We start from the raw sequence: 26,702 nt of genomic DNA, 5'->3' as shown, positions 1-26,702 counted from the left end.
AGAGATGGCAACTCTGCAATTATGTATATAAAGCAAATATTTAACAGCTACCTGCTAAGCTACTAACGTTGGGGAAAAGGCAGTTGGCAACTCTAATTAATCTGCATGTCTAATATCTAACAGCTAGTTAAAAAACTACTAAAATAAGTTGTGTGTAATTAAAGTAATTATTTTATTTAAACTAAGTAAATTAGATTATTAATAATAATTAGATGTGAATACTTTTTATACCTTCTTCAAATATGTACAATTGTGCAATAGAAGGCTTGAAAAGATTATGCTGTGAACAACCCTAATGCCGACAGGCAACACCCAAGGACCCGTGAATGTAGTCAATGGGACCTTGGCATAGACATTGAATTGAAAACTTGTTCACTCTTTTGAAAGAGGAATACGGCGTAGCTGGGTAAATATGCCCGTGTCTGTAATTTTGGATTGGGGTCTGACATCGGGTTGATGACCTGTAATGTTATGTTTATCAAAACATATTGCGTGCTACATTTCATACGGACCTGGCTCTGGGCTCCCTCCCGTAAATTGAGCTGAGATTGGGTTGCGTCTCGTTGCCTAGCACGTGCCGTGCCCGCATTGCCTGTCGCTAATGATTATGCCGCTCAAATGCCATTGAAAATAAATCAACCTAACCACTGACCAATAACAAAATATCAATAGCCAAAATAACTGCGCCGGCAGTTCGTCAATGAAGCGGCACAGCTCTACAGTCGGTTGGGGTTGCCATGGCAGCATAACAATTCCGTTTTCCACTTTGGCTAAGGTCATGGGAAGCGCGGCAGTTGCGGACGCGACTCTAGCAACTCTTGTTGATGATTGTTGGAGTTGCCTCCCAATCCGCTGCCCCTTAGCCCACTTTTCTGCTCTGCAAACGCATTTGTGCTTGTCATTTCACTTCATTACCAGCTATCGACAATCGACCACTGAGTTAACATTACACAAGAGATCTCACAGGTCGTCAGTGCCGTGCTACAAGATACCCTGTAGTCAGTTCTAATGTACACCAGTAATATAGATGGTTGAAACAACTTGGGAAATAATCAAATATGTGCAACGACAATTTTTCCTATAATAATAAAAGTTATATTAATATTTCAAGCCCATGAAAGAAGTCGGGAGCATCTAAACTAATTATTTTTAATATTTCAGTAATTAAATGTCTTGTAAAATAATAAATTGATCTAATTTAAGCTTTCATTAAGATATCATAAAATATATTATGTGCTTTACTGATTTGCCCGTTGTTTTCAGTTACACACCCTTTTTTACAAATTTTCGTTTACAGGGTATAATAACAAGCAGCACCCAACTGTTGCCATTGGTAGTCGCACTTGTTGTTGGCCCTGAAATTGAAAATGCGAAATTGTTAGACTCAACGACGCGCCGCAGAGTTACCGTTCAGCCTCCCTTCCGCACCCTTCCCGCCTTCAAAAGGCCGTAAAATATTTGTTTTGTCGCGCATTTCCATGTGGGATGTGAAAGCTACCACAAACAGCTGACATCGCAGAACCTTGAACAGAATATTAGCCGAAAAAAAAAATGGCATTTGTATGCGGATGTCGGGCGCCCGAACAAAATCTTGTCAGAGATGTGCTGAATTTTCAGATACCCTTTATTGATACCCTTCACTTATCTAAATTTATAAAAAATTAAGATAAGAAATACGATACAAAGATACATCAATCTTACAATCCGTTAAATTCATAAATAAATAAAAACAGAAAAAAAAACATTTGACTTGCATTAAAGAATTTTTAATATCAATAGAATTGTATAATTGCGTTTTGTCGAATAAAATTATAAAGAGAACTGATCTGAGGGACCTTTCGCATCTGTAATGTACACAAATGACATAGATTATATGAAAATGTCGCAGTTGACCTAATTTTATCATGCAAATAAATTCTAAGAAATTCTGATTTCCATTTCCATGCCACAAAAACAAAACTTGTTAAATATAAAAATAAAATTATGTTCAACAATTTTCCCACACCATGACTTAAAATGAGCAAAGCATGTTGTATGCTTTATAAAGTTTTGAGAGGACCCGAGCACAAAGAGAACGGATTCGGGGCCTGTTCAATAAGTTCAATAAGCCCATAAATACAAGTCAAGCGTCATAATTGCCATTTTGGGCTGCTCACAGCTGTCAATTTTGGCGGCCAAAACAAACTGGCCGACAAGGGGCTAGCCAGAGCTAGAATGTGAGTGATAAGCGACGTTTAACTAAAAATAAACGCGACCAGTACGCTAAAACTCCAACTCATGGCCAGTGTTGAAGAACAATGTGTGAGTAACATGATACAAAAGCCACCACAAGTACGCACAATATAAACACCCACACACTCACTTAGTCATGCATGTGTATATATAGAAATAGTGTGTGTGTGTGTGTGTGTGTGTGTCTGTGTGTGCCTTGCTAATCTGTTGCTTTTGGTTAAGTGGGTTAGGTGTTTTATTTTGTGGAAGCTGAGCAGCACGTGCTTAAGCTGGCCACGCGTGTTGAAGGGACACGTATCATGCAGGACAGTTAATAAAAAACATTGCCAGATAGGCTCCACATAAAACTTTAAAAGGTTGGGCAATGTCTTACAGCTTATTTGTACTTAAATTTACAGTCCTATCAGTTTACCTTTATGAATTTTTCTGAAACTGTTTCGCAGAACAAAAATCATAGTTAGTTTGTTAGTTAGTTAGTATAAGAGCTAATATATTAAGCTCTAGCATATTTTTATACTTTTATTCTAGTTTCATATAAGTTTATAAAGTTCATATATCTTTGGGTACATATCTTTGAATATATTTAATCACTCAAAAAACTCATTCTATATAGTTTTTAATGTTCACATTCATACCTTTAGCACATATGTTTATATGTTTATATATACATATCTTTTATTATCACAGATAACACATATTAATGACAGAAATATTCAAATGTATTTTCTTAGCTATTCATTTCGTCTCACGCGTCGTATGCTTGTTGTCCTTTGAGCATGAATCGCTCACAGCGACCTACTTGTATGAAATCAATATATATTTCTATGCCCAAAATAATTAACATTTTCGTAATAATTCCCCATCGATATTCAACAGCACATAATAGATGAAATCACAGCAAATGCTTACGTGCATATTGATTGTGCTCCAGTCACACATTTCCATAAATACCTTCGTCTTTTATGTCGCATGTATTTTGAAGAACAATAGCTTGTAGGTGCTAGCTGCTTCAATATCTTTTATCACTTATTCTCTACTCACAATTGATTTTGCCAAACCAAAAATCAACATAAAATAATATTGTAATAAATAAAATCATATGCTGTGTCAGCTCATTGATTCTTTGCATATTTCCTGGCCCATTCAGCTCGGCATTTGCGCCAGGCAGCCTTTAACTACACTTTCGGCTTTTATGCCCTATGCCCTGCTCGAGCGCGCCGTCACCCACGTCGTATACGTCATATACTTTGAATATCAATAACATGGTGGCTAACCATTTGTCTGGGCGCAGCTTCAATGCCTTTACGATCAGCTCGTAAATGACCGCGTCTTCGGCGACACTCAATCCCAATGAACAATGAATTATGATGCGACGATTGTCACCAGCGGTGCGATGTAAACCACACCAAAATCGACGGCGGCTCGTTGGCTGATGACGACATCTGCGGTTGCAGGGCAATAAAAACGTAAGCGCTTTTGTTTGTGGCTTTTCATATAAAAGCCACAAGTAAGGGCCAGCAACACGCCGATGTTGGGTGGTGCTATTAGCTAGTAAGTAGCTTTATGACAGTGGTTTGGGCTGTTTGCAAGTTGCCACACATTATATTGGCTCGTGGCAAACACTTGGCCGCACAGCCACACATTGGCCGTCAGGTCTTGCAACGAATTGGCTTTTCACTTTTTTCCTCTGACCTTGCGGCCAAATTTAAAACAAATCAAACAAATCAAATCTACAAGCGCGCGCATTGTAGACATCAACAATTTTGCTTAATTTGATTTATTTCAAATATTTTTCAAAGTCATTCCGGAAATACGCGAAACTATCTTCTGCTAATTAAAATGATTAACAAGAGCAAAAATATATTTTTGCTTTGAATGTGAAAGCCTTAATACTCTTTGTTCCATATCTATATTCTATTTGAATTCTAAAATGGAAAGTTTTTTCACAAGCAAGTTTTTATTTAATTCTGCCTCGCAATTTGTTTTATAGATATTTTTGAATAAACAACAGATACAAGTTGAAACAGTTTTCTAGTTCTAATTGCTTTCTATGTTGTAAGCATGTATATACACAAATAGCTAATTATGCCTGCATGTAGCACAAAAATTATGAAAGGGTCAAACATATTTGGTTAAGTTATGATCAGGGCAGAAACCACGAGTCGAGGTCGCTTGTGGTGCTAACATGTAAACAACTGAGCAGCCAGAGGCGTCTCAAGGGGGTATACACTTAGTAGAACGCAGCATTTTTCTAAATATTTAAAATATTACTAAATTAAATAATTTTGACAATTTTGCAGCTAGAGTCATACTCGAATCCCCCACAAACTGACGTTAACGACGCCACTGTGCGCCTTTTAATTGTTTATAAATTTAATAGAATGCACGCATCGTATATTTTTGAAATTATATATTGTTTATTTGGTCAATCAAGTGTTTGTTTTTATACTACATTTTAGTCTTTTTTTTAACACACACGCATGAAGTAAATTAAGTATACGCACCGTTTGACTGCAACAGGAAATTATTTATTAATTTGCACTTTCGAAATTTGTTTATGTGCTGCCCGTATTTTATTTCATTTTATTTATATCAATTGCTATTTTTGTTTTACTTTTCGATTGGTGGAGGAACCTTCGCGCTTAAGTTCCTGTCGCGTATTAAGCCAAAGGCACACAGCAATTATGCTTTTATATGCACATGCTTAAACTACCCCCTCCAAGCAGTTCCGATGTCGATGCCGATGCCGATGCCTGCTTATTGCGACGCGGCCAAAAGGCCATTGTAAAACAATAATGAAAATCCGCAACAAGCCGACAACAGCAGAATAACAACAACAGCAGCAACAGCAATAAAAACAAATATAAAAACAAAAACAAAAAGGAAACCGTGTGGCGACTGCGCGGCGTTGTCAACTAGAGAGCGCTGGACAGCTGCAGGGTATGGGGAGACGGTCGCCACCCACAGGCCCCCTCGTGCAGTTGTAAAATGCAAAAGAGTTTTCACACGGAAGTGCACAGCACGCCCACAACAACACGTCAAATAGCGGCGGCAACACGACAGTTCCCACAATGGGGAGTTTGGCGGCAAAGCGACGACGCGTCCGTTGCGCTGGCGTTGAAACAGGCGAATAAACATCGGCAACAGCAGCAACAAAAACACTTCAACCAATGCCGGCAGCAACAACAGCGGCAGCAACAGTTAGCATCAGTCTGCTAGCAGACATATGCATGCACACATATCTGCTGTCTATTTATATTTTATATATGTATATATATATATATATATATGATTTCTTTATGTTTAATGATTATATTTACTGCATAATTGATTAGTTCCAGACATTCAATAATACAGTTCAGCTAGCTTTTAGCTGAAAACCCGCTAAACAGCGCGCATCTTTGACCGTTTAACAGCATGTTATAGCTGTTTTGGGCTGTTAACAGCATGTTAAAAGCTGCTGGCCAGCATAACAGCACCTGTTACATGCGCACACAGTAGCTGGCGTTTAACGGTTAATATTAAAAACTGCAATTGGATTTAAATTAGATTTGAATATATTTTAGAAAATATTAAAATATGCTTAGTTTATATAGTAAATATAAAAGTGCATATATTAAAAAAAAAAATGAATACTTGCCGTACGGCATGCCGAATTGACCGCTGCGGGAGTTGTTTTGCTCGGCTGACCTTCAGCCAAAGTTTGTCCCACACGTGTTTTATATTACTATATTATTTTTTTTTTTTTGGGTCAATATGCAAACACTGTCTATGCTACATGACTAATGTTAGTCCAAGCACAGACGTCGGCGGCCAAATTAAATACACGTGCACACAGGCACACGCAAGCGCACGTACAATGTAAATACTTACACACACACATACAGCAGGGCAACCTGTTGACATCGGCAGGTGGCCTGTTTTTTATTTTAGGTATTTTCTTATTATTTTTTTTTTTTTTTGCTAAGCTACCCATCGGGCTACATGGCCTAGCACATAGGATATGTGTGCATAACGCTTAAGTATATGTACATATTTATGTTTGTGAGTTTTGGATAGAGACAACCACGACCTTAATTATCCTTAACATACAAATATATATGCAGAAGTCTCTGGAACTTGTCCTGGCGGAAGCGAAACTCGGACTCAATGCGACTGTGCGAAATTTGTACACTTTAATATCTATTAAAAATTAAAATAAATTTGAATTAACTCTCAACTTTCGATTTAGGATAATTTTAAATACTTTAAAATATTTTAAAAAAAGCTCAGGTATTTATTGATGCAAATATTTTCTGTTTTAAATATATTACAAAATATCTCTAGATAAGGTCGGTTTTCGAAAATTTAAAGTTTTTATAAATTTGTTAATGTCATTTATGAAATATTATTGTTAGAAACTTTATCTGTAAATCTTCTGAATGTTGTTTATTATAAGGATAGAGGGTATAAGCCTTTAGGACACTCGCTTAAGGCACCGTTAATCAGCTGTGGGCGTCGGGTCCCTGTCACTAATTGCTTTGGACAAGCGGCTGTGCGGCCGCGTCTCAATTGGCAACAGGTTGGGAATGTCACAGCTTTACCCCTCGGCACGGGCTGAGCATTAATTTTGGCAGGAGCTGCGTGTGTGCATTCATTACGCTTGACTGCCCGAGGCAATTGTGCCCCCCTTGCTCTTAACCCTATCTAAGCTAGCGATGGTCGGCTTTGGGCCCTTACCTTTAACCCTCACCGGCCAAATGCCAGCGTCGTCATAGCTGCCTGTCACTTTGCATTCATGTTGTTTACGCATCAGCAGCAGCCAAAAGGTGTGCTCCTCACCTGCCCCGTCCACGTGTTGTTTGCGGCTTCAGCAACTAATTTGCAAAGATGAAAATTTTTTAGTACGTCGGCTTGTGCGAGGTGTTGAATTTTCATAGAGAGAAGCTAGCACGATAATTTATTAACCCTGTACACAATTTCCGTTGTAGTTTCCGCAAGACCCCAAAAAACATTAATGATACATTCAAATATCAAAGTCAAGGTCGCCAATCACTTAAAGCATTCGACATGCCCTAAGAATCTCTGATAAATGTGTGTCTTGTGAGCTGCAAAAAAAAAATATGTGTTCACAAATGTTGAAATTCTTAAATTGTCCGTAATATGGATATATTTCATTGTAATTGACATGTTTCAATGAAGTTTAACAATAAATAGAATTTGGGCAATCTTTTAAATTGTTATTTTAAGATGAAAGTTTTACAGTGAAAATCAACTATCACGAAGTTGTATTAATGTATTATCTTAAAAAAAAAACGTTAAAAGTTTAATTATTTGATATATAAATTATAGTTTTTATCAAATTTTTTTAAAAATCAGTTCAGTAAAAATCGAATATTAATTTCTTGTGCTGTTTCCGCTGCTCCCATTCAGATCTGGCACTTTTATCAACTTTATGCCATCCCAGTATTCCCATTTGGCACCAGCTCTCTTGACCACAGTTCTATTTACGGCAGCCGCTAGTTTGCAGCTTTCAGAAGCTTTGCGAGCAAATAAAGAGCGTAAAGCGCACAGAGTTGAGCTCTTTGCTGAGTTTGGACAATTAGTTTACTCATCTCACAGTGTTAAGAGAAAAGGCTAAAAAGATCTCTTTGTCTAACTGGATAGCAGAAGAAATTAAGAGCTGCTTGTGACGAGCCAATTGCTGGGGATGCCGTTGCCATAAACAGGGCAAGCCATGAACGTAGCCATAAATGTTCGTTTCCCAAGCAAATAGAATGAATCACATCTGACACCTCATTGCGTCTTCATTATAATCTTCCACTGTGACTCTACTTTCACATGATGAAAGAACAAAAATGTACTAATTCACATCTATGTTAACTTTAATGAGAATAGAAGCCCTTCCCCCGTCAGGTTTTACGTCCTTTAATTGTGTTTCCTCTACCGTCCATTATCGGAAAAGACCTAGTGCTTCGGAAACGAAGATCCATTTAAGGATTGCCATTGTCTATAACCCCAAATACTCTAAATACGAATGTGATCGGAGTCAGAAGAAACTTATTTTATTGAAAATTGGAAAATTAGTTGAGTTATAGAACTGAAAAAAGAAACTATTTTTCCTCCACATTAATACAAAAAAATAAGAAAATGCTGCGCTCATCTATTGTTTTTACTTACTTCTAGGAAACTTTACCCCAGCTTCTAGTCAGAAATTGTTAGGAATAGCATGTATTCTGTTAATATACTGATTTTTTTTTCATTTTATGACAAACTAACTATAGATTTCAAGAAATAGGTGAAAAATCAAACAACTTATTTTGAGAAATCAAAGATACTTTCTTTAATTGAAAATTGTTGAACTTAATTATACTCTCTCTTGTACTCAGCTTGAATAAGTACAGGGTATACAACAGCACAAGAAAGAGTATATATATATGAGGCAAAATTTGGTGCAGGCATTTCGATCCGACAGCTTCCACAGCCAGTACACATTAGCACCTCGTCGAGCACGGAACGCGAATAACGGTAGAAGTGCTGGAAAAACTGAACAGCCAGCGGGCAGCAACGGGATCGACAAGGCAGAAGGGGCGGAGGTGTAATAATTTGCACGTACAGCGTGTGTTGGTTTGAAAAGCAATTCAATATTTTGGAGATTTCCAAATAAACAAAGCATATACGTGGGGCAAGAAAAACAGAGCAACCCAGAAAGAAGCTGCGAATCTGTAGCGCAGATGACGACAGGCAGATCAAAAGATTGATTGCAGGCGGGAACGGAAAATGTATGTGGCATGAGATGGAGAATGCATGAATGAGCTGGCGGACACATATGATGTTAATGCTGTGGCCAGAAGCCGTATGGTCAACCAATTAGTTTATTTTGTAGGCCACAAAAGTGTAAACACATCAACAGAATGGAGAATGTGCGTTTTTCCATCATCGTAAGTGCCCACCAATCCCCCCGTACACCAATCTCTGCCTGGCACTCTGTTTCGTTTATTTGTCTTGGCAGGAAAACGATCTGAAATGGCAGTCGGAGAGCGAGACGGTCGATATGGATCTGCTGTTTGATAAGCGCAGCATCTCCAGCGAGGCCAACAGCGATGCCGTCTTCAGCAATGAGGCCCATGAGATTTTCACACGCCAGCAGCAGAGCCAGGTGCTCTGGCAGCCGCAGGAGATCGAGGAGACGCTGTGCGCGGTGCCAAATGGCGCGCATATTCTGGACATGGTCAAATCCGGTTGCTTTCTGGGTGAGAGAGCGCGTCTGGCAATAGTTTGCAATTAAGTTTTTCATTACTTTCCACTCTGCAGAGCTAATGATCGAGCCGAGCGATTGCAACCTGGCGCTAATATGCTGTGCCATCTACGGCTCCGTCGAGAATATCATATACCTGTTGACCCACTACAATGCCGATCCAAACACCTCTGATAGCCGCGGTCGCACCCCGCTGCACTTTGCCTGTTGTCGCGCCAATGCGGCCATAGCCAAAGTTCTGCTCGATCGTGGCTCCGATCCCAATCGCTGGGAGGACAAGAAGGAAGTGACGCCGCTGCATTGCGCTGCCAGGTGAATCGAATCCAAATATGTACACAATATGAAATATCTCCCGGCTTTTTGTAATTTCAACTTTATTGGGATTTACAATGAACTTTACAATGAACCTGATGAAATCTAACTATACAAATCTCTGATAATTTCAGTTCGAAAAGCGTGGAGTGCATTTTACTGCTGCTGAGACGCAAAGCGAATATCAACATTGGCATCAACAGGCGATCGGCCCTGCACTATGCCATTGACGGCGATGCGGTCGATTGTGTGGAGACTCTGTTAAAATATGGCGCCGATCCGAACACCCCGCAGGTGTACACCGAGACACCGCTGCATACCGCCTGCGCATCCGGATTCACCAAATGCGTTCAGCTGCTGCTGAATCACAATGCCGATGTGCGCTCCCAGTTCGGCGAGGGCAAGGTGACGGCATTACATTTGGGTAAGCAGCGGGTTGGGTGTTGGGATTTACTTTGAAGTGTGCAAACTGACATTTGGTTGATCGTGCAGCCGCCGAGAATGACTATGCGGAGTGTGTGCAGCTGCTGTTGGAGCACGGCGCCGATGTGAACTGTCGCAATGCCAGCCAACAGACGCCGCTGCACCTGGCCTGCCTCTCCCAGTCGATAAGCAGCGTGGAGATTCTGCTGAAGCACGGAGCCAATGTGAATGCCGTCTATCGGGACGGGCGCACCGCTCTGCATGCCGCCATCGTGAAGCAGTCGCGTTGCCTGGACTGCTGCAATGCGCTCCTAAAGGCCGGCGCCGATGTCAACAAGGCGGATGACTATGGATACACGCCCCTGCATATTGCCGCCCTCAACGAGTTCAGCAGCTGTGTCTACATCTTTATAGGTAGGTAATATGCATAGCCTGAGATTATTTCTAACTTCAGATCTTCACAGAACATGGCGCAGATCTGACGGCTCGCACCGACGGGCACACAACGGCTCTGACATTCATTGTCCGGCGTTGTCCGGAGATAATACCCAAGCTAATGTACAAGCTGGACAGCTCGATCAAGGCCAATGATCACGAGATTGGCGATGTCGATTGCCAAATTAAGTTGGACTTTCATCTGCTTGTGCCCAGTTCATCGACGGAGAAGGGCGAGGCGGAGCTAATGTTGAGCCTCATCGAAGTGGGCCAGAAGCGCATACTTATGCATCCGCTATGCGAAACCTTTCTATTCCTCAAGTGGCGCCGCATACGCAAGTTCTTCCTCATGAGCCTCGCCTATCACACCTGCTTCGTGATGCTCTTCACCCTCTACGTAATCGGTGTCTATGTGCGCTGTTGCAAGGAGGGCGAGACATGCCTGGCACCCGACTATGTGACCACCATTGGCTACTTTGTGATTGTCCTGAATCTCATGCTGCTCTGCAAGGAGCTCTTCCAAATGGCGCACGGCCTGCACGGCTATGCCAAGTACTGGGAAAACTGGCTGCAATGGACCATTGTCTTCGGTGTGCTCCTCTGTGTGGTATGTTTCTCCCAATATTTTAAATCATTTTAGTGACATTGGAAAACCAAGAAAAAGATTTTTGCGATATATTTTGAAAAAATTCTTTAATTGGGGTCTTAAAGATAAGAAAGTTATTTCGTAAATCTGTAATACTTAATCTATGGTATCCCAAAAATAAACACTTCATTCTTCTATTTTCAGACACCAGAAATACTATGGACCGGCGATCTATTGGCAGTGCCCATGTGGCAGCATCATGTGGCTGCTGTGGTCATTCTGCTGGTCTGGCTGGAGCTGATGATGCTGGTGGGTCGCTTTCCCATATTTGGCGTCTATGTGCAAATGTTTACCAAGGGTATGGAGTAGAGTTTCAACTTTTCCAGCAACAGAAATAACAGAATCCGTTTGCAGTCGCTGTCAATTTTGGCAAGTTCCTGATGGCATATATCTGTTTGCTGATTGCTTTTGGCTTGAGCTTCGCGGTGCTCTTCAACGACTATCCGGCCTTCGAGAATATAACATGGTCCTTCCTCAAGTCATTCACCATGATGTCCGGCGAGCTGGAGTTCGAGGATATCTTCTATGGCGACTATGCGGTCAAGTTTCCAGTCACGTCTCATATCATTTTTCTAGCCTTCGTGCTGCTGGTTACGGTGATACTGACCAACCTGATGCTGGGCCTGGCCGTCAGCGATATCCAGGGCCTGCAGGTGTCCGCCACGCTGGACCGACTGGTGCGACAGGCGGAGTTAATATCGCGCCTCGAGAGTCTCTTCTTTTCCAGGCTGCTGCGCAATGCTCCACTTGTGGACTACTGTAAGCGCAAGGCTCTGCTGCGCACCTCGCGCGACCGCCTACAGTTCACAGTGCGTCCAAATGATCCGCGCGATCGCTCCCAGCTGCCGGAGGACATCAAGCTGAACATATACAAGCTGGTGGCGGAGCGACGTGATCGTAACATGAGCATGCGACGGCGCCAGTTCGAGAAGAACTACCACATGTTCAGTCGCAGTATGCGCCAGCGCCAGCCACCGGGCTCCAGGGCGGAGTCCAAGGCGTCACCACAACGGCAACAACTCGAAACTCCGTACACGACGCAGACCCAGTATTTCCAGGTAAACGAGCTGCTGCGTCCGCGCTCCGCTACAAATGTGCCGCAGCAGCTGCGCCAGGAGCACGAACTGAAGCCGAACGACTGGCGTGTCGAGCTGCAAGTGCTCAAGGATCAGGTTGCCCAGCTCACAGCCAAGTTTGATAAATTCACGGAGACTGCGCTGCGCAAGCTAAACTACAGCGCCAACGAACTGTGCCGCATGAGGCAACAGCAAACGCCCACGCCGGCCTCGACAACGGAGACACTGCGTCATCATCGTTGACATAATAACATGTATACTATGTAGCTGTATTTATCGTATAAAGTATAATATATGCAATAGCTGCAAACATAATCATATATGCTAAATTACACTAAGCAACAGAATTTCATTTGCTGCAACCTCGTTTGACGAGAGCAATATAATTTTTATTGACTCGCGACTTCTCAATTGCTGTGAAATAGTATTACGCAGTCGGTTGCGTCCAATTGCAAGGCTTCCTTTTAAAAGCGTCAAACGATTTTTAACGATAACCACATTTTCAATTTACCGCTTTACAAAGAATCGATTAGTCTAAGAGAAGCTATTGAGACAATCGCTCGGAAACGATTTATATCAATTATCGAACTATTAAAGCTATTTACCTTGATTTGAATCAGAGTGTATCAAACAACATTAAACAACGTATATTTTATAAAAATCAGAAAGCGAACATTGTTATATATAAAAGCATTGGCTAAGATATGTTTTTCAAAGACTGAAATCGATATTTATCGATAAATTGATATTTTTATCGGTTTGTTTGCATTGTGCGTTAAAAAGAGTATTTATAAATCTGCATTTTCTACACGTTTTCAGAAGTTTTCAATTTTAAATATATATTGAAAATAAAAGTAAATAATTTGATTAACACTTTGCTTGAGATATAAATTTTCGTGCGTGTCGTGTTGAATTAATCGAAACTTGCGTGCGTATTTGCGAATATTGTTGCGTGTTCTTGGTTAAGATCCCGGCACCCTGGTTAGCCATTTATCATTGCTTTGATTCCAGACCAATGTATCTTCATCCGGCTGTGGATCGTGCGCGTCAATCTTTGTCCAGGTTTGACTTTTGGGATTGTATGCAAAATTCTTGGAGTTGCCCTCCGGCGGTGGCGGTGTTTGGTTGAGCAAAGGAGGCCGCGTTATTGGCACAATGTTGGGCTTGTCTCCTGGCTGCGCACTTATATATTCCACCTGCGACTTGGGATTGGAGTAGTCAACGGACAGCGCTTGGCCCAACAGCACCAACAACACTGTAGATACTCATATGTAAAGAAAAACAACATCAATTGTGGGAATATTCAACTTACGGCCTATGTGAAATAGCCCTGGCCTCAGCATTTTGTGTGTTTTTTATTGATTTTGTTTTGTAAATCTCTCACTTGAAACGCACCAGACAGCAAAACGTTTAGACTACGACTGTTTGGCATCGGTTTTTTACACATTAGACAAGCGGCGAATAATGCGAGAGTGTGAACATTGAAATCTCAGTTGATTAATCTGTTTGTTATACCCTATAAAATGGCCTTGGCTGGGTATGCACCTTGCACTAAGCTTGAGTGACGCGACTTAAGTTCAAAATGTAATTGATTATAGTAGCTAAAACTTGCATTAGAAACGCTGCTCGATCCAAAGCCGAATTTTATAAAATCTTATTAAATCAGTTTTTAAGCCAATTACCTTTAATATTTTATTATAATTGGAATATCGTATTACTGAAATTTATTTAAAATAAGATTTGCCTTAGTTGACTTTCATATATGGAATACAGATTTAACAGAAGATATTTTTCTGTCTGTATTTAATCGAAATGTTGGCTAAGTGATTCATATAAATGCATAAGTATTTTTTGTATTTTTTGTACAGGGTATCAGTTGGTCAAGCACAGTCGCCTAATTAGTGTACGCTTGTTTTTATTCACATATTTTTTTTTAAAGGTCATTCATTAAGCATTGAACTGCAGATTGTGGAACAGACTAGTTACTGGAAGAATTGAAATTCCCATTCAGCTTGGCTCTACGTTGTGCTGCAGATTCCCAAGTGTAAACGACGAACATCTAAAAATACAAGTTATTAAATTAATGTTTTTTGGCAAATTCGTAAGAATTAAACGCACTTTGACCACAGCGAACCGCACAGTCGAAACGTCCCGCATTATAATAGTTAACGTTGTCGCTGCCGCAAATGGGATTATATTCGCTGGTCGCTGGACAGGATTGGATGCAGGCCAGGACGCGTGGCGATGCTGTTGTTGGCTGAGGCGTTGTCGTGGAGCTGGAAGGTCCAATCGGCTGCCCACGGATGAAGGTATTCAGCAGCTGGTCGTCGGGATTCGGTGCATTCCAATTCGGGAATTGCGGATAGGCGTTTACCCCGGCGAGCAGCAAAAACAAAGCTGCAACCGGTAATTTGATTAACTATTAGATTTCAAGTTTTTTTTTTTATCAATTACTCAAACAAAAAACCAACCGAATAAATGGGAAGTTTCCATATTTTTGTGTGCGACAGCCAAGAATTTGTCCGACTGACTCTGAAACTGAAACGCGTCTGAGAGCGTCAAACGACCCGTCGCGTGTTTATAAGCAAGGCCCAGGGCAGATATTTTGGTATTGATTGTCAATTCTGCGTTGTTCGTACCAAAACGTCACAAAAGCCGCACGCTTAGGCGTGTCTGGGTATATAGATCGAGGGGATTGCCCCCAGTTCGCTTGAAGGCAGAACTGGTTACAGATGTTCTACTAGATGCATTCATAAAACAGCTGTGAGTCATTCTTAGTGCCACATAAAATATGCACTTTTGCGGATCTTCAGTTAGGGCTTAATATGCTCTTCACGATCAAGACGAAATAATACGCGTAGATTGCATCGTTGAGGGCCTTAAATTAATTGTCATCTCTTGTGAAGTATATATATAATCTTGATTAGTATTCTACTGGAAAATCAACAATTAAGTTTTTGTTTATATATCTTGACCCTATATAGTGAGATCTTATCAACATCGAACAGCTGTCAACTGAAAGACTTATCGGAAATCGAATCGATATGCAAGGGTATTTAATCTTCGACTTACCAAAGATATGCGTTCTATATCTATATCTATATCTATATCTATTTAGAAACTGGTTCCTAATTGAGCTGCTTCCCTGTCTTATTGCTCCGATTGAATAGTCTTTTAATTATTATATTCAATATAATTAACAATGTTTTGTTGAATTTAAGACGCTTAGAAGAACAATATCCATTCCATCAGCAAGCTATTAAATCATATGCTAAATAGAAAATATGTGTAAAAATCTACTTAAAAATATATTAATATAAATATATTTAGGTTTTCAAAAATGTTTGTTTGGCTACAACTTCAAATATATTTATAATATCTAATTCCAATTTATATAGAAAAGATAATAGATCCATAAGATCAAATAATACTTCCTTTCTAATTCTAGCACTTTGCATAAGACATGTTCACTTTAATAGTAAAAGTTTAAACATTCAATTCAGTTGATATATTTTTAGTTTTTAAATTTGTATCTTTTACTGCTATTTAGGGAAGTGCTTTAATTAAACTTATATGTGTAATTGCAATACAACTTATTCTACAGTTAAGTGTAACACAATTTAGTAAATTCTAAATGAAGTCAGCTACAAAATGATAGCATATTTTTGGGATCGTTTAAAAATAACCTGAATGCAAAACAGCACGGGGAATTTATAAAACTATTTTACGCCAGAAAGCATGTTACACGCACTTTGCTCCTAAAGAGCTGCTTGAATTATAAACACGCATTAAAGTGTTTTATTAACATTAAAGTAATGTTTTTTTGGTTTTACTGATATTATGGAACCGACTTGAATTAAGCTTATATAAATAGTTCAAATAGTACCTATTCTACTGTCAAGTCTGACAAAAAGGTATAAAGATAGGGAGATTATATAAACCGATCGGGGTATGGCTGGGGGTTGGGTTAGTGCATGTCAGAAAGTAGAAAGAGCATTATTATACTGAGAGAGCGATTCACTTATTACAAGTAAACAACTTGTTTACCTAATTGCTAGCCAAAAATAATGTAAGCAGAAAGTCATTTCTGACTTTGGACCAACCAATATATGTATAAATATTCATATTCTTGATCAATTAAATAGTCGAGTCGATGAAGCAATGTCGCCGGAAACGGCCCGATCGAAATTTTATTGCTGCTTGGACAACTTTTTGTTTTCAAAATATCTAAACAAAACTTGGATCTTGTGAATTTTTCCATATTTCTTGGGTATAAACAATATCTTAACATTTCATATAGCTCGATGGAAAAAAGTTCTGAACAAATAAATTTGAATATGGAAAACTTTTTATCTAACATAGCTGCAAGATCGTAATATTAAATAAAATTCGTTATGTGTGAGAAAATATTAAAGGAAAGCTGTTTTTAATTTTTGCGCTTTTACGTGTTCGCGTTCTTTTGCCCCACTGTGCGCACTTTAACTTAGCCATTTAGGCACTTGCGCTCTCTCTTCGTATTTTATGTTTATGGATTTTTCTATTTATGGTGCCCGCTCGTTTGGAAAACAGATAGTCTTGCAAAAAAAAAAAGCTCTGCGAAAGCTATCAGAACAAAACAAAAACATATGAGATCGTTAAGAAAATAGATTTACCAATTGAGTTGAACAAATGCAAATTACGTTGTCAGCTTACAAAGTTGAACATTTGAATATTTAAAGCCAAAAATAGCGACAACTAATCAAAGCAATCACAAGTGAGTGAACAACATTTGAATAGCTTAAGATTAATAGTGGCAAATTTTCTTACAATGACCAATGGAAAAATTGATGTCAACAATATTTGATTGTGATAATATTCGAAATGCGACTGAGGCCAGAGACACTTGTTGACAGCGTGAATTTCTCGTGTTTTAATTAACTCATATTAGCACTCAGAGCCGTCTGCTCTAAGGAGCACTCGGAGGAGCTATGACTAACTGGGCAACTCGACAGCTCGAGGCTGCCGATATACGATTACCTTTATTTATGTGAAAAGCGACCTGTTTGTTTTAGATTAGGCGCCTTCTGGCTCTCCAATAAATGCGCGTATTTATCGCCTTTGCAGTCAAATATCGTGAGCAAACAGCTTGGCCCGGTCTAGGGGATTGTGTGAGCATGAGCATGCGCTTATGGCATGCTCCAGCCAGATTTGGCACTCGTGCAGCCCAACCAGACAGCGTGATCCACTGGCCCAGTCCACAGTTAGAGTCGAACTGGGCTGGTGTTTTATCAATTTATACCTGATTAGTGCATGACGTCAATAAGCCAGCAGCTTATGTTTTATAGGGAATCTCCCGCATATAAGTTATTCTAATTTTAGACAGGTGCTAAATTTAGAATACCTCATGAAATCATGTCGTCATTATTACCACTTTAAGCTAATAATCAATCGTAGCTCATAAGCAAACTAGTAATTCATCAAATTTGTAAGGGCACACAACATAGTTTTGCTATAGAAAACGATATTATCCAAAGCATTTTGTACATTTCTCTAGCCATATCTCTTATGGAAACAACATGAAAACCTTTCCTAGAAATGGGTTGAGTTTTCTGATTATTTTTAGATAACACCTGCCAAAACCAGTTAGTGCATGCGTCCTGCTTGTGTGCCGAAAACAATTGAACACACTTCGGGGACACGACAGACAGGCACATGGGGAACCCCTGCTGCGTTAGGAGGAAAATTTATAAGACGAATGGAAAAATTATGAGCGTTATTAAATTGGAAAATTTATGCTTAAATACGAAATGGATTAAATGGCTCTGACGAAACGAACTTGGGGCGCGGGCGCAATGCCCCTTCGTGTGGCATGCAGGCGACGCATGATGCATTGCGTGCGGCGGGGAACTGAGAGCCAAGCCAGAGTATGGGGGAAACGTTGCCTTTGTTTTTCCAAAAACAAAACAAGACAATGCGCGAAACTTTTTTTGAGGAAATGGCGACAACGAATTATTATAAAAACTCAAGTCGGCGGCAACAGAAGCGCACAGTGTGAAGATTCTCAAGTAGTGTAAGTTCAGGGCTTGATTTGAGACAGTCGGAAAGCCGCAAGTCATAAAGAGAGCGAGTGCGAAAATCGAAAAACTTGTTTGAGCTGAGCGCGAGATATTCGTTATCAATCCAGACGAACTATCATCGAACCCGCCGATTTAAAAAGCAAACTGCGCTATCCCAGCTACACACAGTGCACCCTGAGCCGTCGCAGAGACAACATTAGCATTAGGCTGAGCCCACAAAATATCTATTCTCTGAGAATTATCGCTTCCAGTGCAAGCGGCGCTCTTATATCTGCAACTCATTTCGAGTCTCGTGTGGAACACCGCAACAACAACAGCAACAGCTGACAAAATGCCGGAGAGACAAATTGCACCAGTTATCAGCCGTTTGGAGGAGTTTGAACAGAATCTGCCCGGGTAAGTGAGATGGCATCAGCAGTCTTATCGATATGACCTTGCTGGCGAGAGGAAGTCATGTAATGAGCGCTGATGATAAGCCGAATTAGGTAGACAAGCTAGCAAATCTATACACTGCCAGAAAAGCAACTGCAATACCACAAAGATTACAATTTGCACTCGAAACAAATAAGTTTATTTGTGACCAGATTAAATCTTGTCAAGCAGCCAAACAGCTTTATGCTCATATAATTATACTATTTCAAAGGTTTTGCTCAAAGCATCTAAGTGATAAAGTAGTTCTGGATCAAATGTATAAATTTAGTTGGAATTAAGCAGCTTTGCTTTAACTAAAGCAAAATAGTTTTTATAAAAGGAGCTCCATTTTCTTCTGATCCTTTTAACTGTGATATCTAGTAAGCCGATGTGCTTTATAATATTCCATTCATAATATTATCTGAAATATACACAAATAAGATGCTTGGAAATAGGCAGACTTTAACTTTGTTCATATTTTAAAATATCTCCGATTTATATACCCTAAATTAGCCAAATCTTGGCAAAAAAAAAAGCAAACATCTTATAAATTGCCTTTTTATTGAATTTAAAATAAATAATAAGACCGGGTTTTTTTCCATACATGTATTATTGAAATATATATTATTAAAATCATTATTTTTTATACAATCATTTTAAAATATTCTATTTATATAAAGATTTTCAATCTATCATCTATATTTCTCTATATATATATATATATATATCATCAATCAATTCCAATTATTTGTTATTATGAATTTGTAAAATCGATATTATTTATACGATAATTTTTACATGTTTAATCGTTCTTCCATCAATCACATTTCATTATCATCAGTCAATGTCTCGGATTTTTCGTAAATTATTAAAGTAAAGCTCATAATATTTATTTTCTGTCCAGTTACCTGGGCTCACACTCCAAGCTGGCCATACTGCTGGACTATGATGGTACCTTGGCGCCCATTACGGACAATCCCAGCCTGACGAAAATGGATGTTGAACTGGAGAACTTGCTGCACAAGTTGGCCAAGCATCCGCAAATCTTTCTGTCTGTGATTTCGGGCCGTGGATTAAAGGATGTCCAAGCGCACGTGAACATCGAGGGGGTCACCTATGCAGGAAATCATGGACTCGAAATTGAGTATCCGGATGGTTCGCGTCACGATTATGATCTGCCCGCTGACGTCAAGAGGAATTACACGGCCATGGTGGAGGAGCTAAGGCAGCGCTTGGAAAAGAATGGCGCCTGGGTGGAGGATAAACGCGTCTCGCTCACCTATCACTATCGCGACACGCCCGTCGAGCTGAAGGATGAGCAAAAGCAGCTGGCTATCGAGATCTGTGAACGTCACGGCTTCCGTGCCAATCTGGCGCACGAGGCCATCGAGGCGAAGCCACCAGTTAATTGGAACAAGGGCGAGGCAGCGCTCTACATCCTGAATGGTAAATTTGGCAATGCCTGGGCGAAGGAGGTGCTTGTGGTGTTCGCGGGCGATGATACCACCGATGAGGATGCCATGCGGGTGAGTCCAAATAACTGTCGAACAATCTTAAGGCGTATATATTAATTACCCTGTATACTCAATTGTTTAGGTACTCCAGGGCTTGGGACTCTCATTCCGCATTGCTGCCGATGCACAGACGCAAACCTTTGCGGATTTCCGTTTGCCCAAACAGGATCTGATGACGGATCTGTTTAAATGGATAGCCTCTGTTTATCTCTCTTAGAATTTCTAGCTATTGTAATTTACAATTCATTAAATTATTCAAATTTGTTAAAATTGATCAGTTACTTTAAATCTTAAATTGGTTATGTTAGCATATTCTTCTTTTTTTGTAAGTCTTTATTTAAAAATACAAACTACATCATTGTAAATCCTTATGAATGCCTTCACTTTGATAGCAAACCTAAATATATATAGTAGATTTAATAATATTTTATTATAAGGAAAAACTGTCTCTCTCTTTATTCTCTTTCTGTCTCTCTCTCTCTCGCACTCTCTCTCTCTCTCTCTCTCTCTCTCTCTCTCTCTCTCTCTCTCTCTCTCACTCTCTATTCAAACTATTGGAAAAACTAGCAAAATTGAGAAAATTGAAAGACAATCTAAGAAAATTAAAAAACATGATCGATCTTATCTATATATATATATATATTAAGCAGTTAAATGTGAGTAACTTATACTCATGAATTTAGCAACTAAATGCAGTAGAGCCCTTCTCTGAGATTCTCATGATTTCTAGTAAGCATTCAATTTTACAAGTTTTCATGCTCTAACTATAAGCGGCATATAAGCAAGTAGTTTCCTCCACAGTCTCATTAAAATTTACTTTACCTCTCCTTGTATCTCCATAACTCTCTCTCTCTCTCTCGCTACTTTCTCTTTCCCTCTCCCTCATTTAAATTGTCTTTCCTATGATATTCGTCTTTTTCCCTTTACTCTCACTCTCACTCTCTCTCTCTGTCTCTGTCTCTCTCTCTCTCTCTCTCTCTCTCTCTCTCTCTTTCTCCCTCTCTCTCTGTCTCCCTCTCTCGCTCTATCTAAATCTATCTATCTAAATTTATGGCTAACTAAATATTTGCACACTTGAAAGAATTAATGTATGTTTAGGCAATTAAGAAGTGGGCTATATCCGATTCCTAAACATAAATAACATAACAATTTGCATTGTTTATATTACAAAGCCAAAGTGCATAATCGAAAGCTCCGCAAAGGTAATATTTAGGAAATGAAATCTTACAAAAAAAAGCTTGATCAGCTGATAATCATCAACAGTTGTGGAATCCCAACTGGCATACCTAGCATTCGATCAATGCATGAATCTTCTGGCAGCCAGCTGTCAAGGAAAGTCAAAAGAAAAACCCCCGCTGAAAACTGTGTCAACTGAGGCAAATCCAAAGAACAGCAACGACCTCAGAGGAAGGTGCTTAAAGACATCGTCAACGGTCACCAACCACTCGCTGAGCACCCACCTTTCTATATATATGTATATATATATATCTGTATATATACCGTATAGAACACGATCTTGCTATGTATATATAAGTATATAGAGCACACACACACACACACATAGACGTGATTCCAATATGGTGTGTGCTTTTTTTATGCGCATATGCCTCATAAATAACGTGCCAACCATTACTTAGCCAAGTCTCGGGAGACGGCGACCAGGGTTGCCACGATCAGCAGGGGAGAGTTGTTGTGAGAATTGATGAGAGCACATTTCGGGCTGTTCTCGTACATATAGAGGATGGTATAGTATAGTTGTGCAGCATGGGGCTAGCGTTGGTGCGCCTTGGGCATTAGTATTAAGTCGGTCGAGGTACGTCCAGCACGTCGCACAGTTTCCGGTAGATACAGCACGATTTATCATATTATATATAGAGTACTAGTCTGCTAGTCTAGAGGCAAAATGGCTGAGCAAAAGAAGGCACCACTCTTGAAAAAGGAGGAGGATTACGTGAAGGCTCTGGAGGGGTAAGTGCACGGCGTACAATGCGAGTGAGTTCTCCAAATGGCTAACGCTGTGCGATTAGTTTCATTACGCCCGATAAGGATCAGGTTGTCCTGTTGCTGGATTATGATGGCACACTGGCGCCTCTCACCGAGGAGCTGTCCGTCATGCCCAAGGATACTGAGATCAACATCAAGAAATTAGCTGCCAACGAAAAGATCTTCATGGTTGTGTTCTCCGGCCGTGAACTGAGCGAAATCAAGAACCATCTGAAATTCCCCAATGTTACCTATGCGGGCAATCATGGTCTGGAGGTTGAATATCCTTCCGGCAAGAAGTTCAAGATCGAAATGCCCGAAGAGCTGCTGGAGAAGCACAACAAGCTGGTCGCCGAGCTGAAGGAAAAGGTAAACGAATCGAAATTCCAAAGTGCTTAAGAATTTGTTTGAAATTTGTATACGTCAGGTCGTTTGCTCCGGCGCCTGGGTGGAGGACAAGAAGATCTCGGTGACCTATCACTACAAGGGTGTCACCGACAAGCTGAAGGCCAAGCTGATTGCCGAGGCCAAGGGTCTGATCCAGTCCCATGGCTTCCAGCTGATCGAGACGCCCTACGCTCTGGAGGGCAAGCCACGCGTCAACTGGGACAAAGGTTAGTCCAAACCACTAACAATATCCTATAATATATATATATGCATATGGGTGAATCAATATATATATTTCAATAATCTTGGCCAACTGTTGCCGCCCATTTGCTGTCGTCTGCGTCTGCGGCACCTGTTCGAAACAATTCGATTTTGAACGCGACGCTTCGATGATTTAATTATTGCTTTATTTTCTATAAAGCACGGGCCCAACATTTCTTTTTCCACCCAGGCATGTGGGCGGCTGTTTTGCTCAGATATTCTAGAATATGTCTACACACAAATTCAAATATATATCTCAAAATTTATGTCGACAGTCGCCGCATAAAAATGTTTCAAAAATGTTTTTCTCTTGCCCCTTTTGACAAACAGCCAGAGCGAAAACTGATGTCAAAAGCGCGCCACCAAACGATTATATATACATATATATATATATATCTATATAGATGCCTGATTTTATATATAACATTTACTTGCCTAATGATAAATTAACAAATTTCGTGCAATTTTTCATAGAAATTTTCGCTTTCATTTCAAGTATTTTATGAACAAAAAATTGTTTTCTTTCGAGTTGATGTTGATCCAAATTTATTGTGCACGAAAAAACCATCTTTGTGGTCTATATACGCTTGTAATTATAACGAAAGATCACTTTTTTTTTTTGGTATTTCTTTATTTTTTTAGAGCTTAAGCTAAGCGCAACTAATTCGAAACATTTTTAGCAAATGATGCATATACATGTTTCTGTGCATGCATATATATTCATGTATATCTCGATCGAAAAACATAAACTGAATATAGCGTGGGCATTTCGTTTAGATTGGATTCAGTTGTCTTGCTTAAGTTTTAAAATTTCGAATTTTTTGAGATTTTATAGGCAAAGCAAAAAGAAAACTTGTTTCCATATTTCAAACTTATTGAAGACTTTTTGAATATAGACAAACATTATATTTGAACCATTTCTAGTTAATTGTAGCATTGCACTTTGTGACATATTGTTACTTCTGTCCCATTATAAATGTTAAAATGTCCCTAGATCTGGAATTTGAAATTTATGCGAAATCTGTTTTTATCTCTCGCCAAATGAATGCCCAATGGAGAACATAAAATCTGCGTAGATCGCAAAAACAATTCCCCTTGCAACTGACACAAAGTAGATTTAAAAAAAGAAAATAATAATAAGATCTGGTCTAGCTGAAAGCGAATAAGACATTTCCAATGAGCCGCGACAAATGTGCATAATTCAAAAGACAAAAAATATATATATATATATGCATATTTTTACGAATGGCAACTAAAAATTAATTATGATTGTGCCCGCCTTCGGGAGCAATAAATTTCTCGTGGACAACAAATATTGCAAAAGAGTAGAGAACAACAACAACAACAAAATGTTTATAGACAGAGCAAAGCGATGCTCAGATATTTATTTGCTTTTTCTAATGTGAAAAATGAAAGCCTGCCAAGCGCATACTATGAAATGGCAACAAAAGATTCGAATTGTTGGTGCCGTCTGAAAAAAAGGAAAAAATGCAATACTTGGCACGGGACGGCACGGGACGCAGGCAACACACGAATGCTAATGCGTCATCAATTAAACAAAAATGTAGCGTTAATAGGTTGCAAAACAACAACAACAACAAAACAAATAACAAAGCAAACACCCAAAAGCTAGCATAATTAAAATAATCAAAAGGCAGCTCTACAGATCATACAGTATATAGATATATATATATATATAGATATATAGATGCGTGTGTAGTTGAATGCTTTTTAAATGTGGTTTGCATACATTTACTTGAGCGGCCGCAGGCCAAACACAATTTGTTCACTCCACGCCCACGCAGACGCCTAAAAATAACGCCTAGTAGATACTGAACATATAGATATATATATATACATAGATAAATCTCTGGCTCGTTGGCGCTGCAGGCGGTTATGGATTTATATATAGCGAGTGAACTATTCAAAATATTTAAAAAAAGAAACTTGTTGTTTGCACCACTTTTGATCTGCATTAATTATCAAGAGATTTAATTCTCCAGAAATGGAGCAATTTTATACAAATTTTAAGATGAGAGAAGAATATTTAAAAGGAACTGGGATCAGTTACCTCATGTAAATAGCTTTAAAATTTAAATGTTAATGTGACGCTATATTGTGACAGTAACAGCATTTAGAAGCTAACATTACTTACACAGAGATACTTAAGTTTAACATTACATGTTAATGTTATGCAAATGCTGTAACACTATCAGCAGCGAGCCAACCAAATGTTAAGCCAATGACAAAATCTGTTGTTGAAATAGTCTTAATAATACCTCTATTATTTGCAGGAGAGGGCGCCAAGATGATTCTGGAGAAGCACTTCGATGCCGACTGGGCCAAGAACTTGAAAATCATTTATGTGGGCGATGATACCACCGACGAGGATGCCATTAAGGTGCTGCATGGCATTGGCAAGACTTTCCGTGTCTCGGAGCTGCCAACGCTGAAGACCTATGCCAACTATCAGATCAAGACCGTCGAGGAGGTTGGCTGGCTGCTGAAAGCCGTTCAGGCCTACTACGAGAAGAAGAAGAAGGTCTAAGCGTTGCGGCTAGCTGTAGCTTAAGCTAATTCCACACTCACACACACGCACACACACACACAAACATTATTAGTTCTTGTCTTACAAAAAAAAAAGAAAATACAATATTTATTTATCATTATTTTGTATGTACGTATGTAATTTTTACAGATACAATCGCTCGTCGCAAAGAAAAAATATTGTTTCATAAACTTTTGTCTGTCCACGATTCGCAATAAAACTTTTACATACTTTAATAACCATTTTGCTTTCAAGCTTTTTGCCGTCCAATGCGACCGGTGACCACCTGTCCTACCTGTGGCTATCGTCGCTTCATCTGCGCTCCGCTTTGAGAGTTCCAGCCCGTGCTGTGCCGGCACGACCGCCGCGTGCCGCTTGCTTGACGATTGTGGGCGGCACAACCACTGCGGGCGTTGTGATCACAGCTGGCTGCACGGCGCCGGCTACCACGCCCACGGGAGTCACGACGGGCGTGGGCACGGCAACCATGCTAGATTGTGGAGCAGGTGACTGCGGATCGCCACGTTTGGGCTCGCTCATGTTGAGCGCCTCGTTGAATATCATGCAGAATTCGCCGATCTTGAAGACCTCGCCATTCTTGCCGGAATACAGCGTGAGACAATGGCGCCAAATGGACGCATAGCCCTTGGTCAGTCTTATGATATCGCCCGGAGCTATCAGCTTGCCCGGCTCATCCCAAATGGACACATTAATACTGGCTGTGGGATCGCCCACTTTAAAGTTGCGCACCTCGCGGTTCTCTTTGGTCACCGTCGCGACGCCCACCTGGTAAGAAAAGCATATATTTATAAACATAAACATAAAACACAATGCTTGCCCATGCAGTTATTTGATTATCGATAACATTTGCAGACCTCAAGTACTATGAAAATGACATTAATGTTCTTCAGTCCGGGCTTAATATCCTTTATAGCTATGCATTCTGCGTTGTACATCGTAGTTTTCAAATGTGTATAGCTTAATGCTTAAAATGCTTTAAAATAATAATTTGTTTATTTTATTTATGCGTTTCAAAAGGACGCCAAATTTGAGTACACAAATGCCACAGACAACAAGCGCAGCAAAACAGCTGTGCAGCAATTAGAGATGGGCAATACTGCGATAACTGTTACTTGTAACGATTGTTGTTGTAATCGCGCACAGCTGATACAAAATGAACA

General features: G+C 39.8%; 6 protein-coding genes across 6 annotated transcripts; 3 read left to right on the top strand and 3 right to left on the bottom strand.

The window, feature by feature from the left end:
• Positions 1–8,681: 8,681 nt before the first annotated feature.
• LOC115759979 (transient receptor potential channel pyrexia) lies at positions 8,682–12,604 on the top strand. Its single transcript, XM_030701132.1, has 8 exons — positions 8,682–9,152; positions 9,224–9,464; positions 9,526–9,781; positions 9,916–10,205; positions 10,274–10,618; positions 10,669–11,246; positions 11,430–11,583; positions 11,640–12,604. Exons 1-8 carry the CDS (start codon positions 9,126–9,128, stop codon positions 12,602–12,604), a joined length of 2,856 nt encoding a protein of 951 aa, XP_030556992.1. The 5' UTR covers positions 8,682–9,125.
• A 391-nt stretch (positions 12,605–12,995) lies between these two features.
• On the bottom strand, positions 12,996–13,797 carry LOC115760021. Its single transcript, XM_030701183.1, has 2 exons — positions 13,674–13,797; positions 12,996–13,616 (listed from the first exon to the last, which is right to left on the bottom strand). The coding sequence occupies exons 1-2, from the start codon at positions 13,702–13,704 to the stop codon at positions 13,324–13,326; spliced, it is 324 nt and encodes a 107-aa protein (XP_030557043.1). The 5' UTR covers positions 13,705–13,797; the 3' UTR covers positions 12,996–13,323.
• Positions 13,798–14,081: 284 nt separating this feature from the next.
• Positions 14,082–15,264, bottom strand: LOC115760017. Its single transcript, XM_030701178.1, has 3 exons — positions 14,833–15,264; positions 14,480–14,758; positions 14,082–14,420 (listed from the first exon to the last, which is right to left on the bottom strand). The coding sequence occupies exons 1-3, from the start codon at positions 14,852–14,854 to the stop codon at positions 14,380–14,382; spliced, it is 342 nt and encodes a 113-aa protein (XP_030557038.1). The 5' UTR covers positions 14,855–15,264; the 3' UTR covers positions 14,082–14,379.
• Positions 15,265–18,582: 3,318 nt separating this feature from the next.
• LOC115760171 (trehalose-phosphate phosphatase) lies at positions 18,583–20,721 on the top strand. Its single transcript, XM_030701391.1, has 3 exons — positions 18,583–18,813; positions 19,733–20,354; positions 20,425–20,721. Exons 1-3 carry the CDS (start codon positions 18,749–18,751, stop codon positions 20,557–20,559), a joined length of 822 nt encoding a protein of 273 aa, XP_030557251.1. The 5' UTR covers positions 18,583–18,748; the 3' UTR covers positions 20,560–20,721.
• A 1,425-nt stretch (positions 20,722–22,146) lies between these two features.
• Positions 22,147–25,757, top strand: LOC115760069 (probable trehalose-phosphate phosphatase C). The gene is made up of 4 exons (XM_030701249.1): positions 22,147–22,310; positions 22,370–22,694; positions 22,753–22,939; positions 25,268–25,757. The coding sequence occupies exons 1-4, from the start codon at positions 22,246–22,248 to the stop codon at positions 25,519–25,521; spliced, it is 831 nt and encodes a 276-aa protein (XP_030557109.1). The 5' UTR covers positions 22,147–22,245; the 3' UTR covers positions 25,522–25,757.
• A 55-nt stretch (positions 25,758–25,812) lies between these two features.
• Positions 25,813–26,609, bottom strand: LOC115760070 (SOSS complex subunit B homolog). The gene is made up of 2 exons (XM_030701250.1): positions 26,397–26,609; positions 25,813–26,307 (listed from the first exon to the last, which is right to left on the bottom strand). Exons 1-2 carry the CDS (start codon positions 26,475–26,477, stop codon positions 25,834–25,836), a joined length of 555 nt encoding a protein of 184 aa, XP_030557110.1. The 5' UTR covers positions 26,478–26,609; the 3' UTR covers positions 25,813–25,833.
• Between the last annotated feature and the right edge of the window lie 93 nt (positions 26,610–26,702).

The sequence above is a fragment of the Drosophila novamexicana genome, unplaced genomic scaffold (genome assembly GCF_003285875.2).
Source record: "Drosophila novamexicana strain 15010-1031.04,08,12 unplaced genomic scaffold, DnovRS2.1 tig00000387-arrow-pilon, whole genome shotgun sequence".
Taxonomy (NCBI): Eukaryota; Metazoa; Arthropoda; class Insecta; order Diptera; family Drosophilidae; genus Drosophila; species Drosophila novamexicana.
The sequence above is the reverse complement of the archived record's forward strand: the minus strand, read 5'-3'. Positions and strand labels throughout refer to the sequence as shown.

What these genes read in the sequence shown, in the direction of transcription:
- LOC115760069 (XM_030701249.1), top strand. Translation starts at nt 22,246, where the DNA reads ATGGCTGAGCAAAAGAAGGCACCACTCTTGAAAAAGGAGGAGGATTAC. An exon ending in TACGTGAAGGCTCTGGAGGG is followed by an intron (nt 22,311 to 22,369) that starts GTAAGTGCACGG and finishes CTGTGCGATTAG; the next exon opens with TTTCATTACGCCCGATAAGG. An exon ending in TCGCCGAGCTGAAGGAAAAG is followed by an intron (nt 22,695 to 22,752) that starts GTAAACGAATCG and finishes TGTATACGTCAG; the next exon opens with GTCGTTTGCTCCGGCGCCTG.
- LOC115759979 (XM_030701132.1), top strand. Translation starts at nt 9,126, where the DNA reads ATGGAGAATGTGCGTTTTTCCATCATC. An exon ending in CAAATCCGGTTGCTTTCTGG is followed by an intron (nt 9,465 to 9,525) that starts GTGAGAGAGCGC and finishes TCCACTCTGCAG; the next exon opens with AGCTAATGATCGAGCCGAGC. An exon ending in CCGCTGCATTGCGCTGCCAG is followed by an intron (nt 9,782 to 9,915) that starts GTGAATCGAATC and finishes TGATAATTTCAG; the next exon opens with TTCGAAAAGCGTGGAGTGCA.
- LOC115760171 (XM_030701391.1), top strand. Translation starts at nt 18,749, where the DNA reads ATGCCGGAGAGACAAATTGCACCAGTTATCAGCCGTTTGGAGGAGTTT. An exon ending in TTTGAACAGAATCTGCCCGG is followed by an intron (nt 18,814 to 19,732) that starts GTAAGTGAGATG and finishes TTTTCTGTCCAG; the next exon opens with TTACCTGGGCTCACACTCCA. An exon ending in CCGATGAGGATGCCATGCGG is followed by an intron (nt 20,355 to 20,424) that starts GTGAGTCCAAAT and finishes TCAATTGTTTAG; the next exon opens with GTACTCCAGGGCTTGGGACT.
- LOC115760017 (XM_030701178.1), bottom strand. Translation starts at nt 14,854, where the DNA reads ATGGAAACTTCCCATTTATTCG. An exon ending in GGAAACTTCCCATTTATTCG is followed by an intron (nt 14,759 to 14,832) that starts GTTGGTTTTTTG and finishes TACCGGTTGCAG; the next exon opens with CTTTGTTTTTGCTGCTCGCC. An exon ending in TGCGGTTCGCTGTGGTCAAA is followed by an intron (nt 14,421 to 14,479) that starts GTGCGTTTAATT and finishes TTGTATTTTTAG; the next exon opens with ATGTTCGTCGTTTACACTTG.
- LOC115760070 (XM_030701250.1), bottom strand. Translation starts at nt 26,477, where the DNA reads ATGTACAACGCAGAATGCATAGCTATAAAGGATATTAAGCCCGGACTG. An exon ending in TCATTTTCATAGTACTTGAG is followed by an intron (nt 26,308 to 26,396) that starts GTCTGCAAATGT and finishes TTTTCTTACCAG; the next exon opens with GTGGGCGTCGCGACGGTGAC.
- LOC115760021 (XM_030701183.1), bottom strand. Translation starts at nt 13,704, where the DNA reads ATGCTGAGGCCAGGGCTATTTCACATAGGCC. An exon ending in AGGGCTATTTCACATAGGCC is followed by an intron (nt 13,617 to 13,673) that starts GTAAGTTGAATA and finishes GAGTATCTACAG; the next exon opens with TGTTGTTGGTGCTGTTGGGC.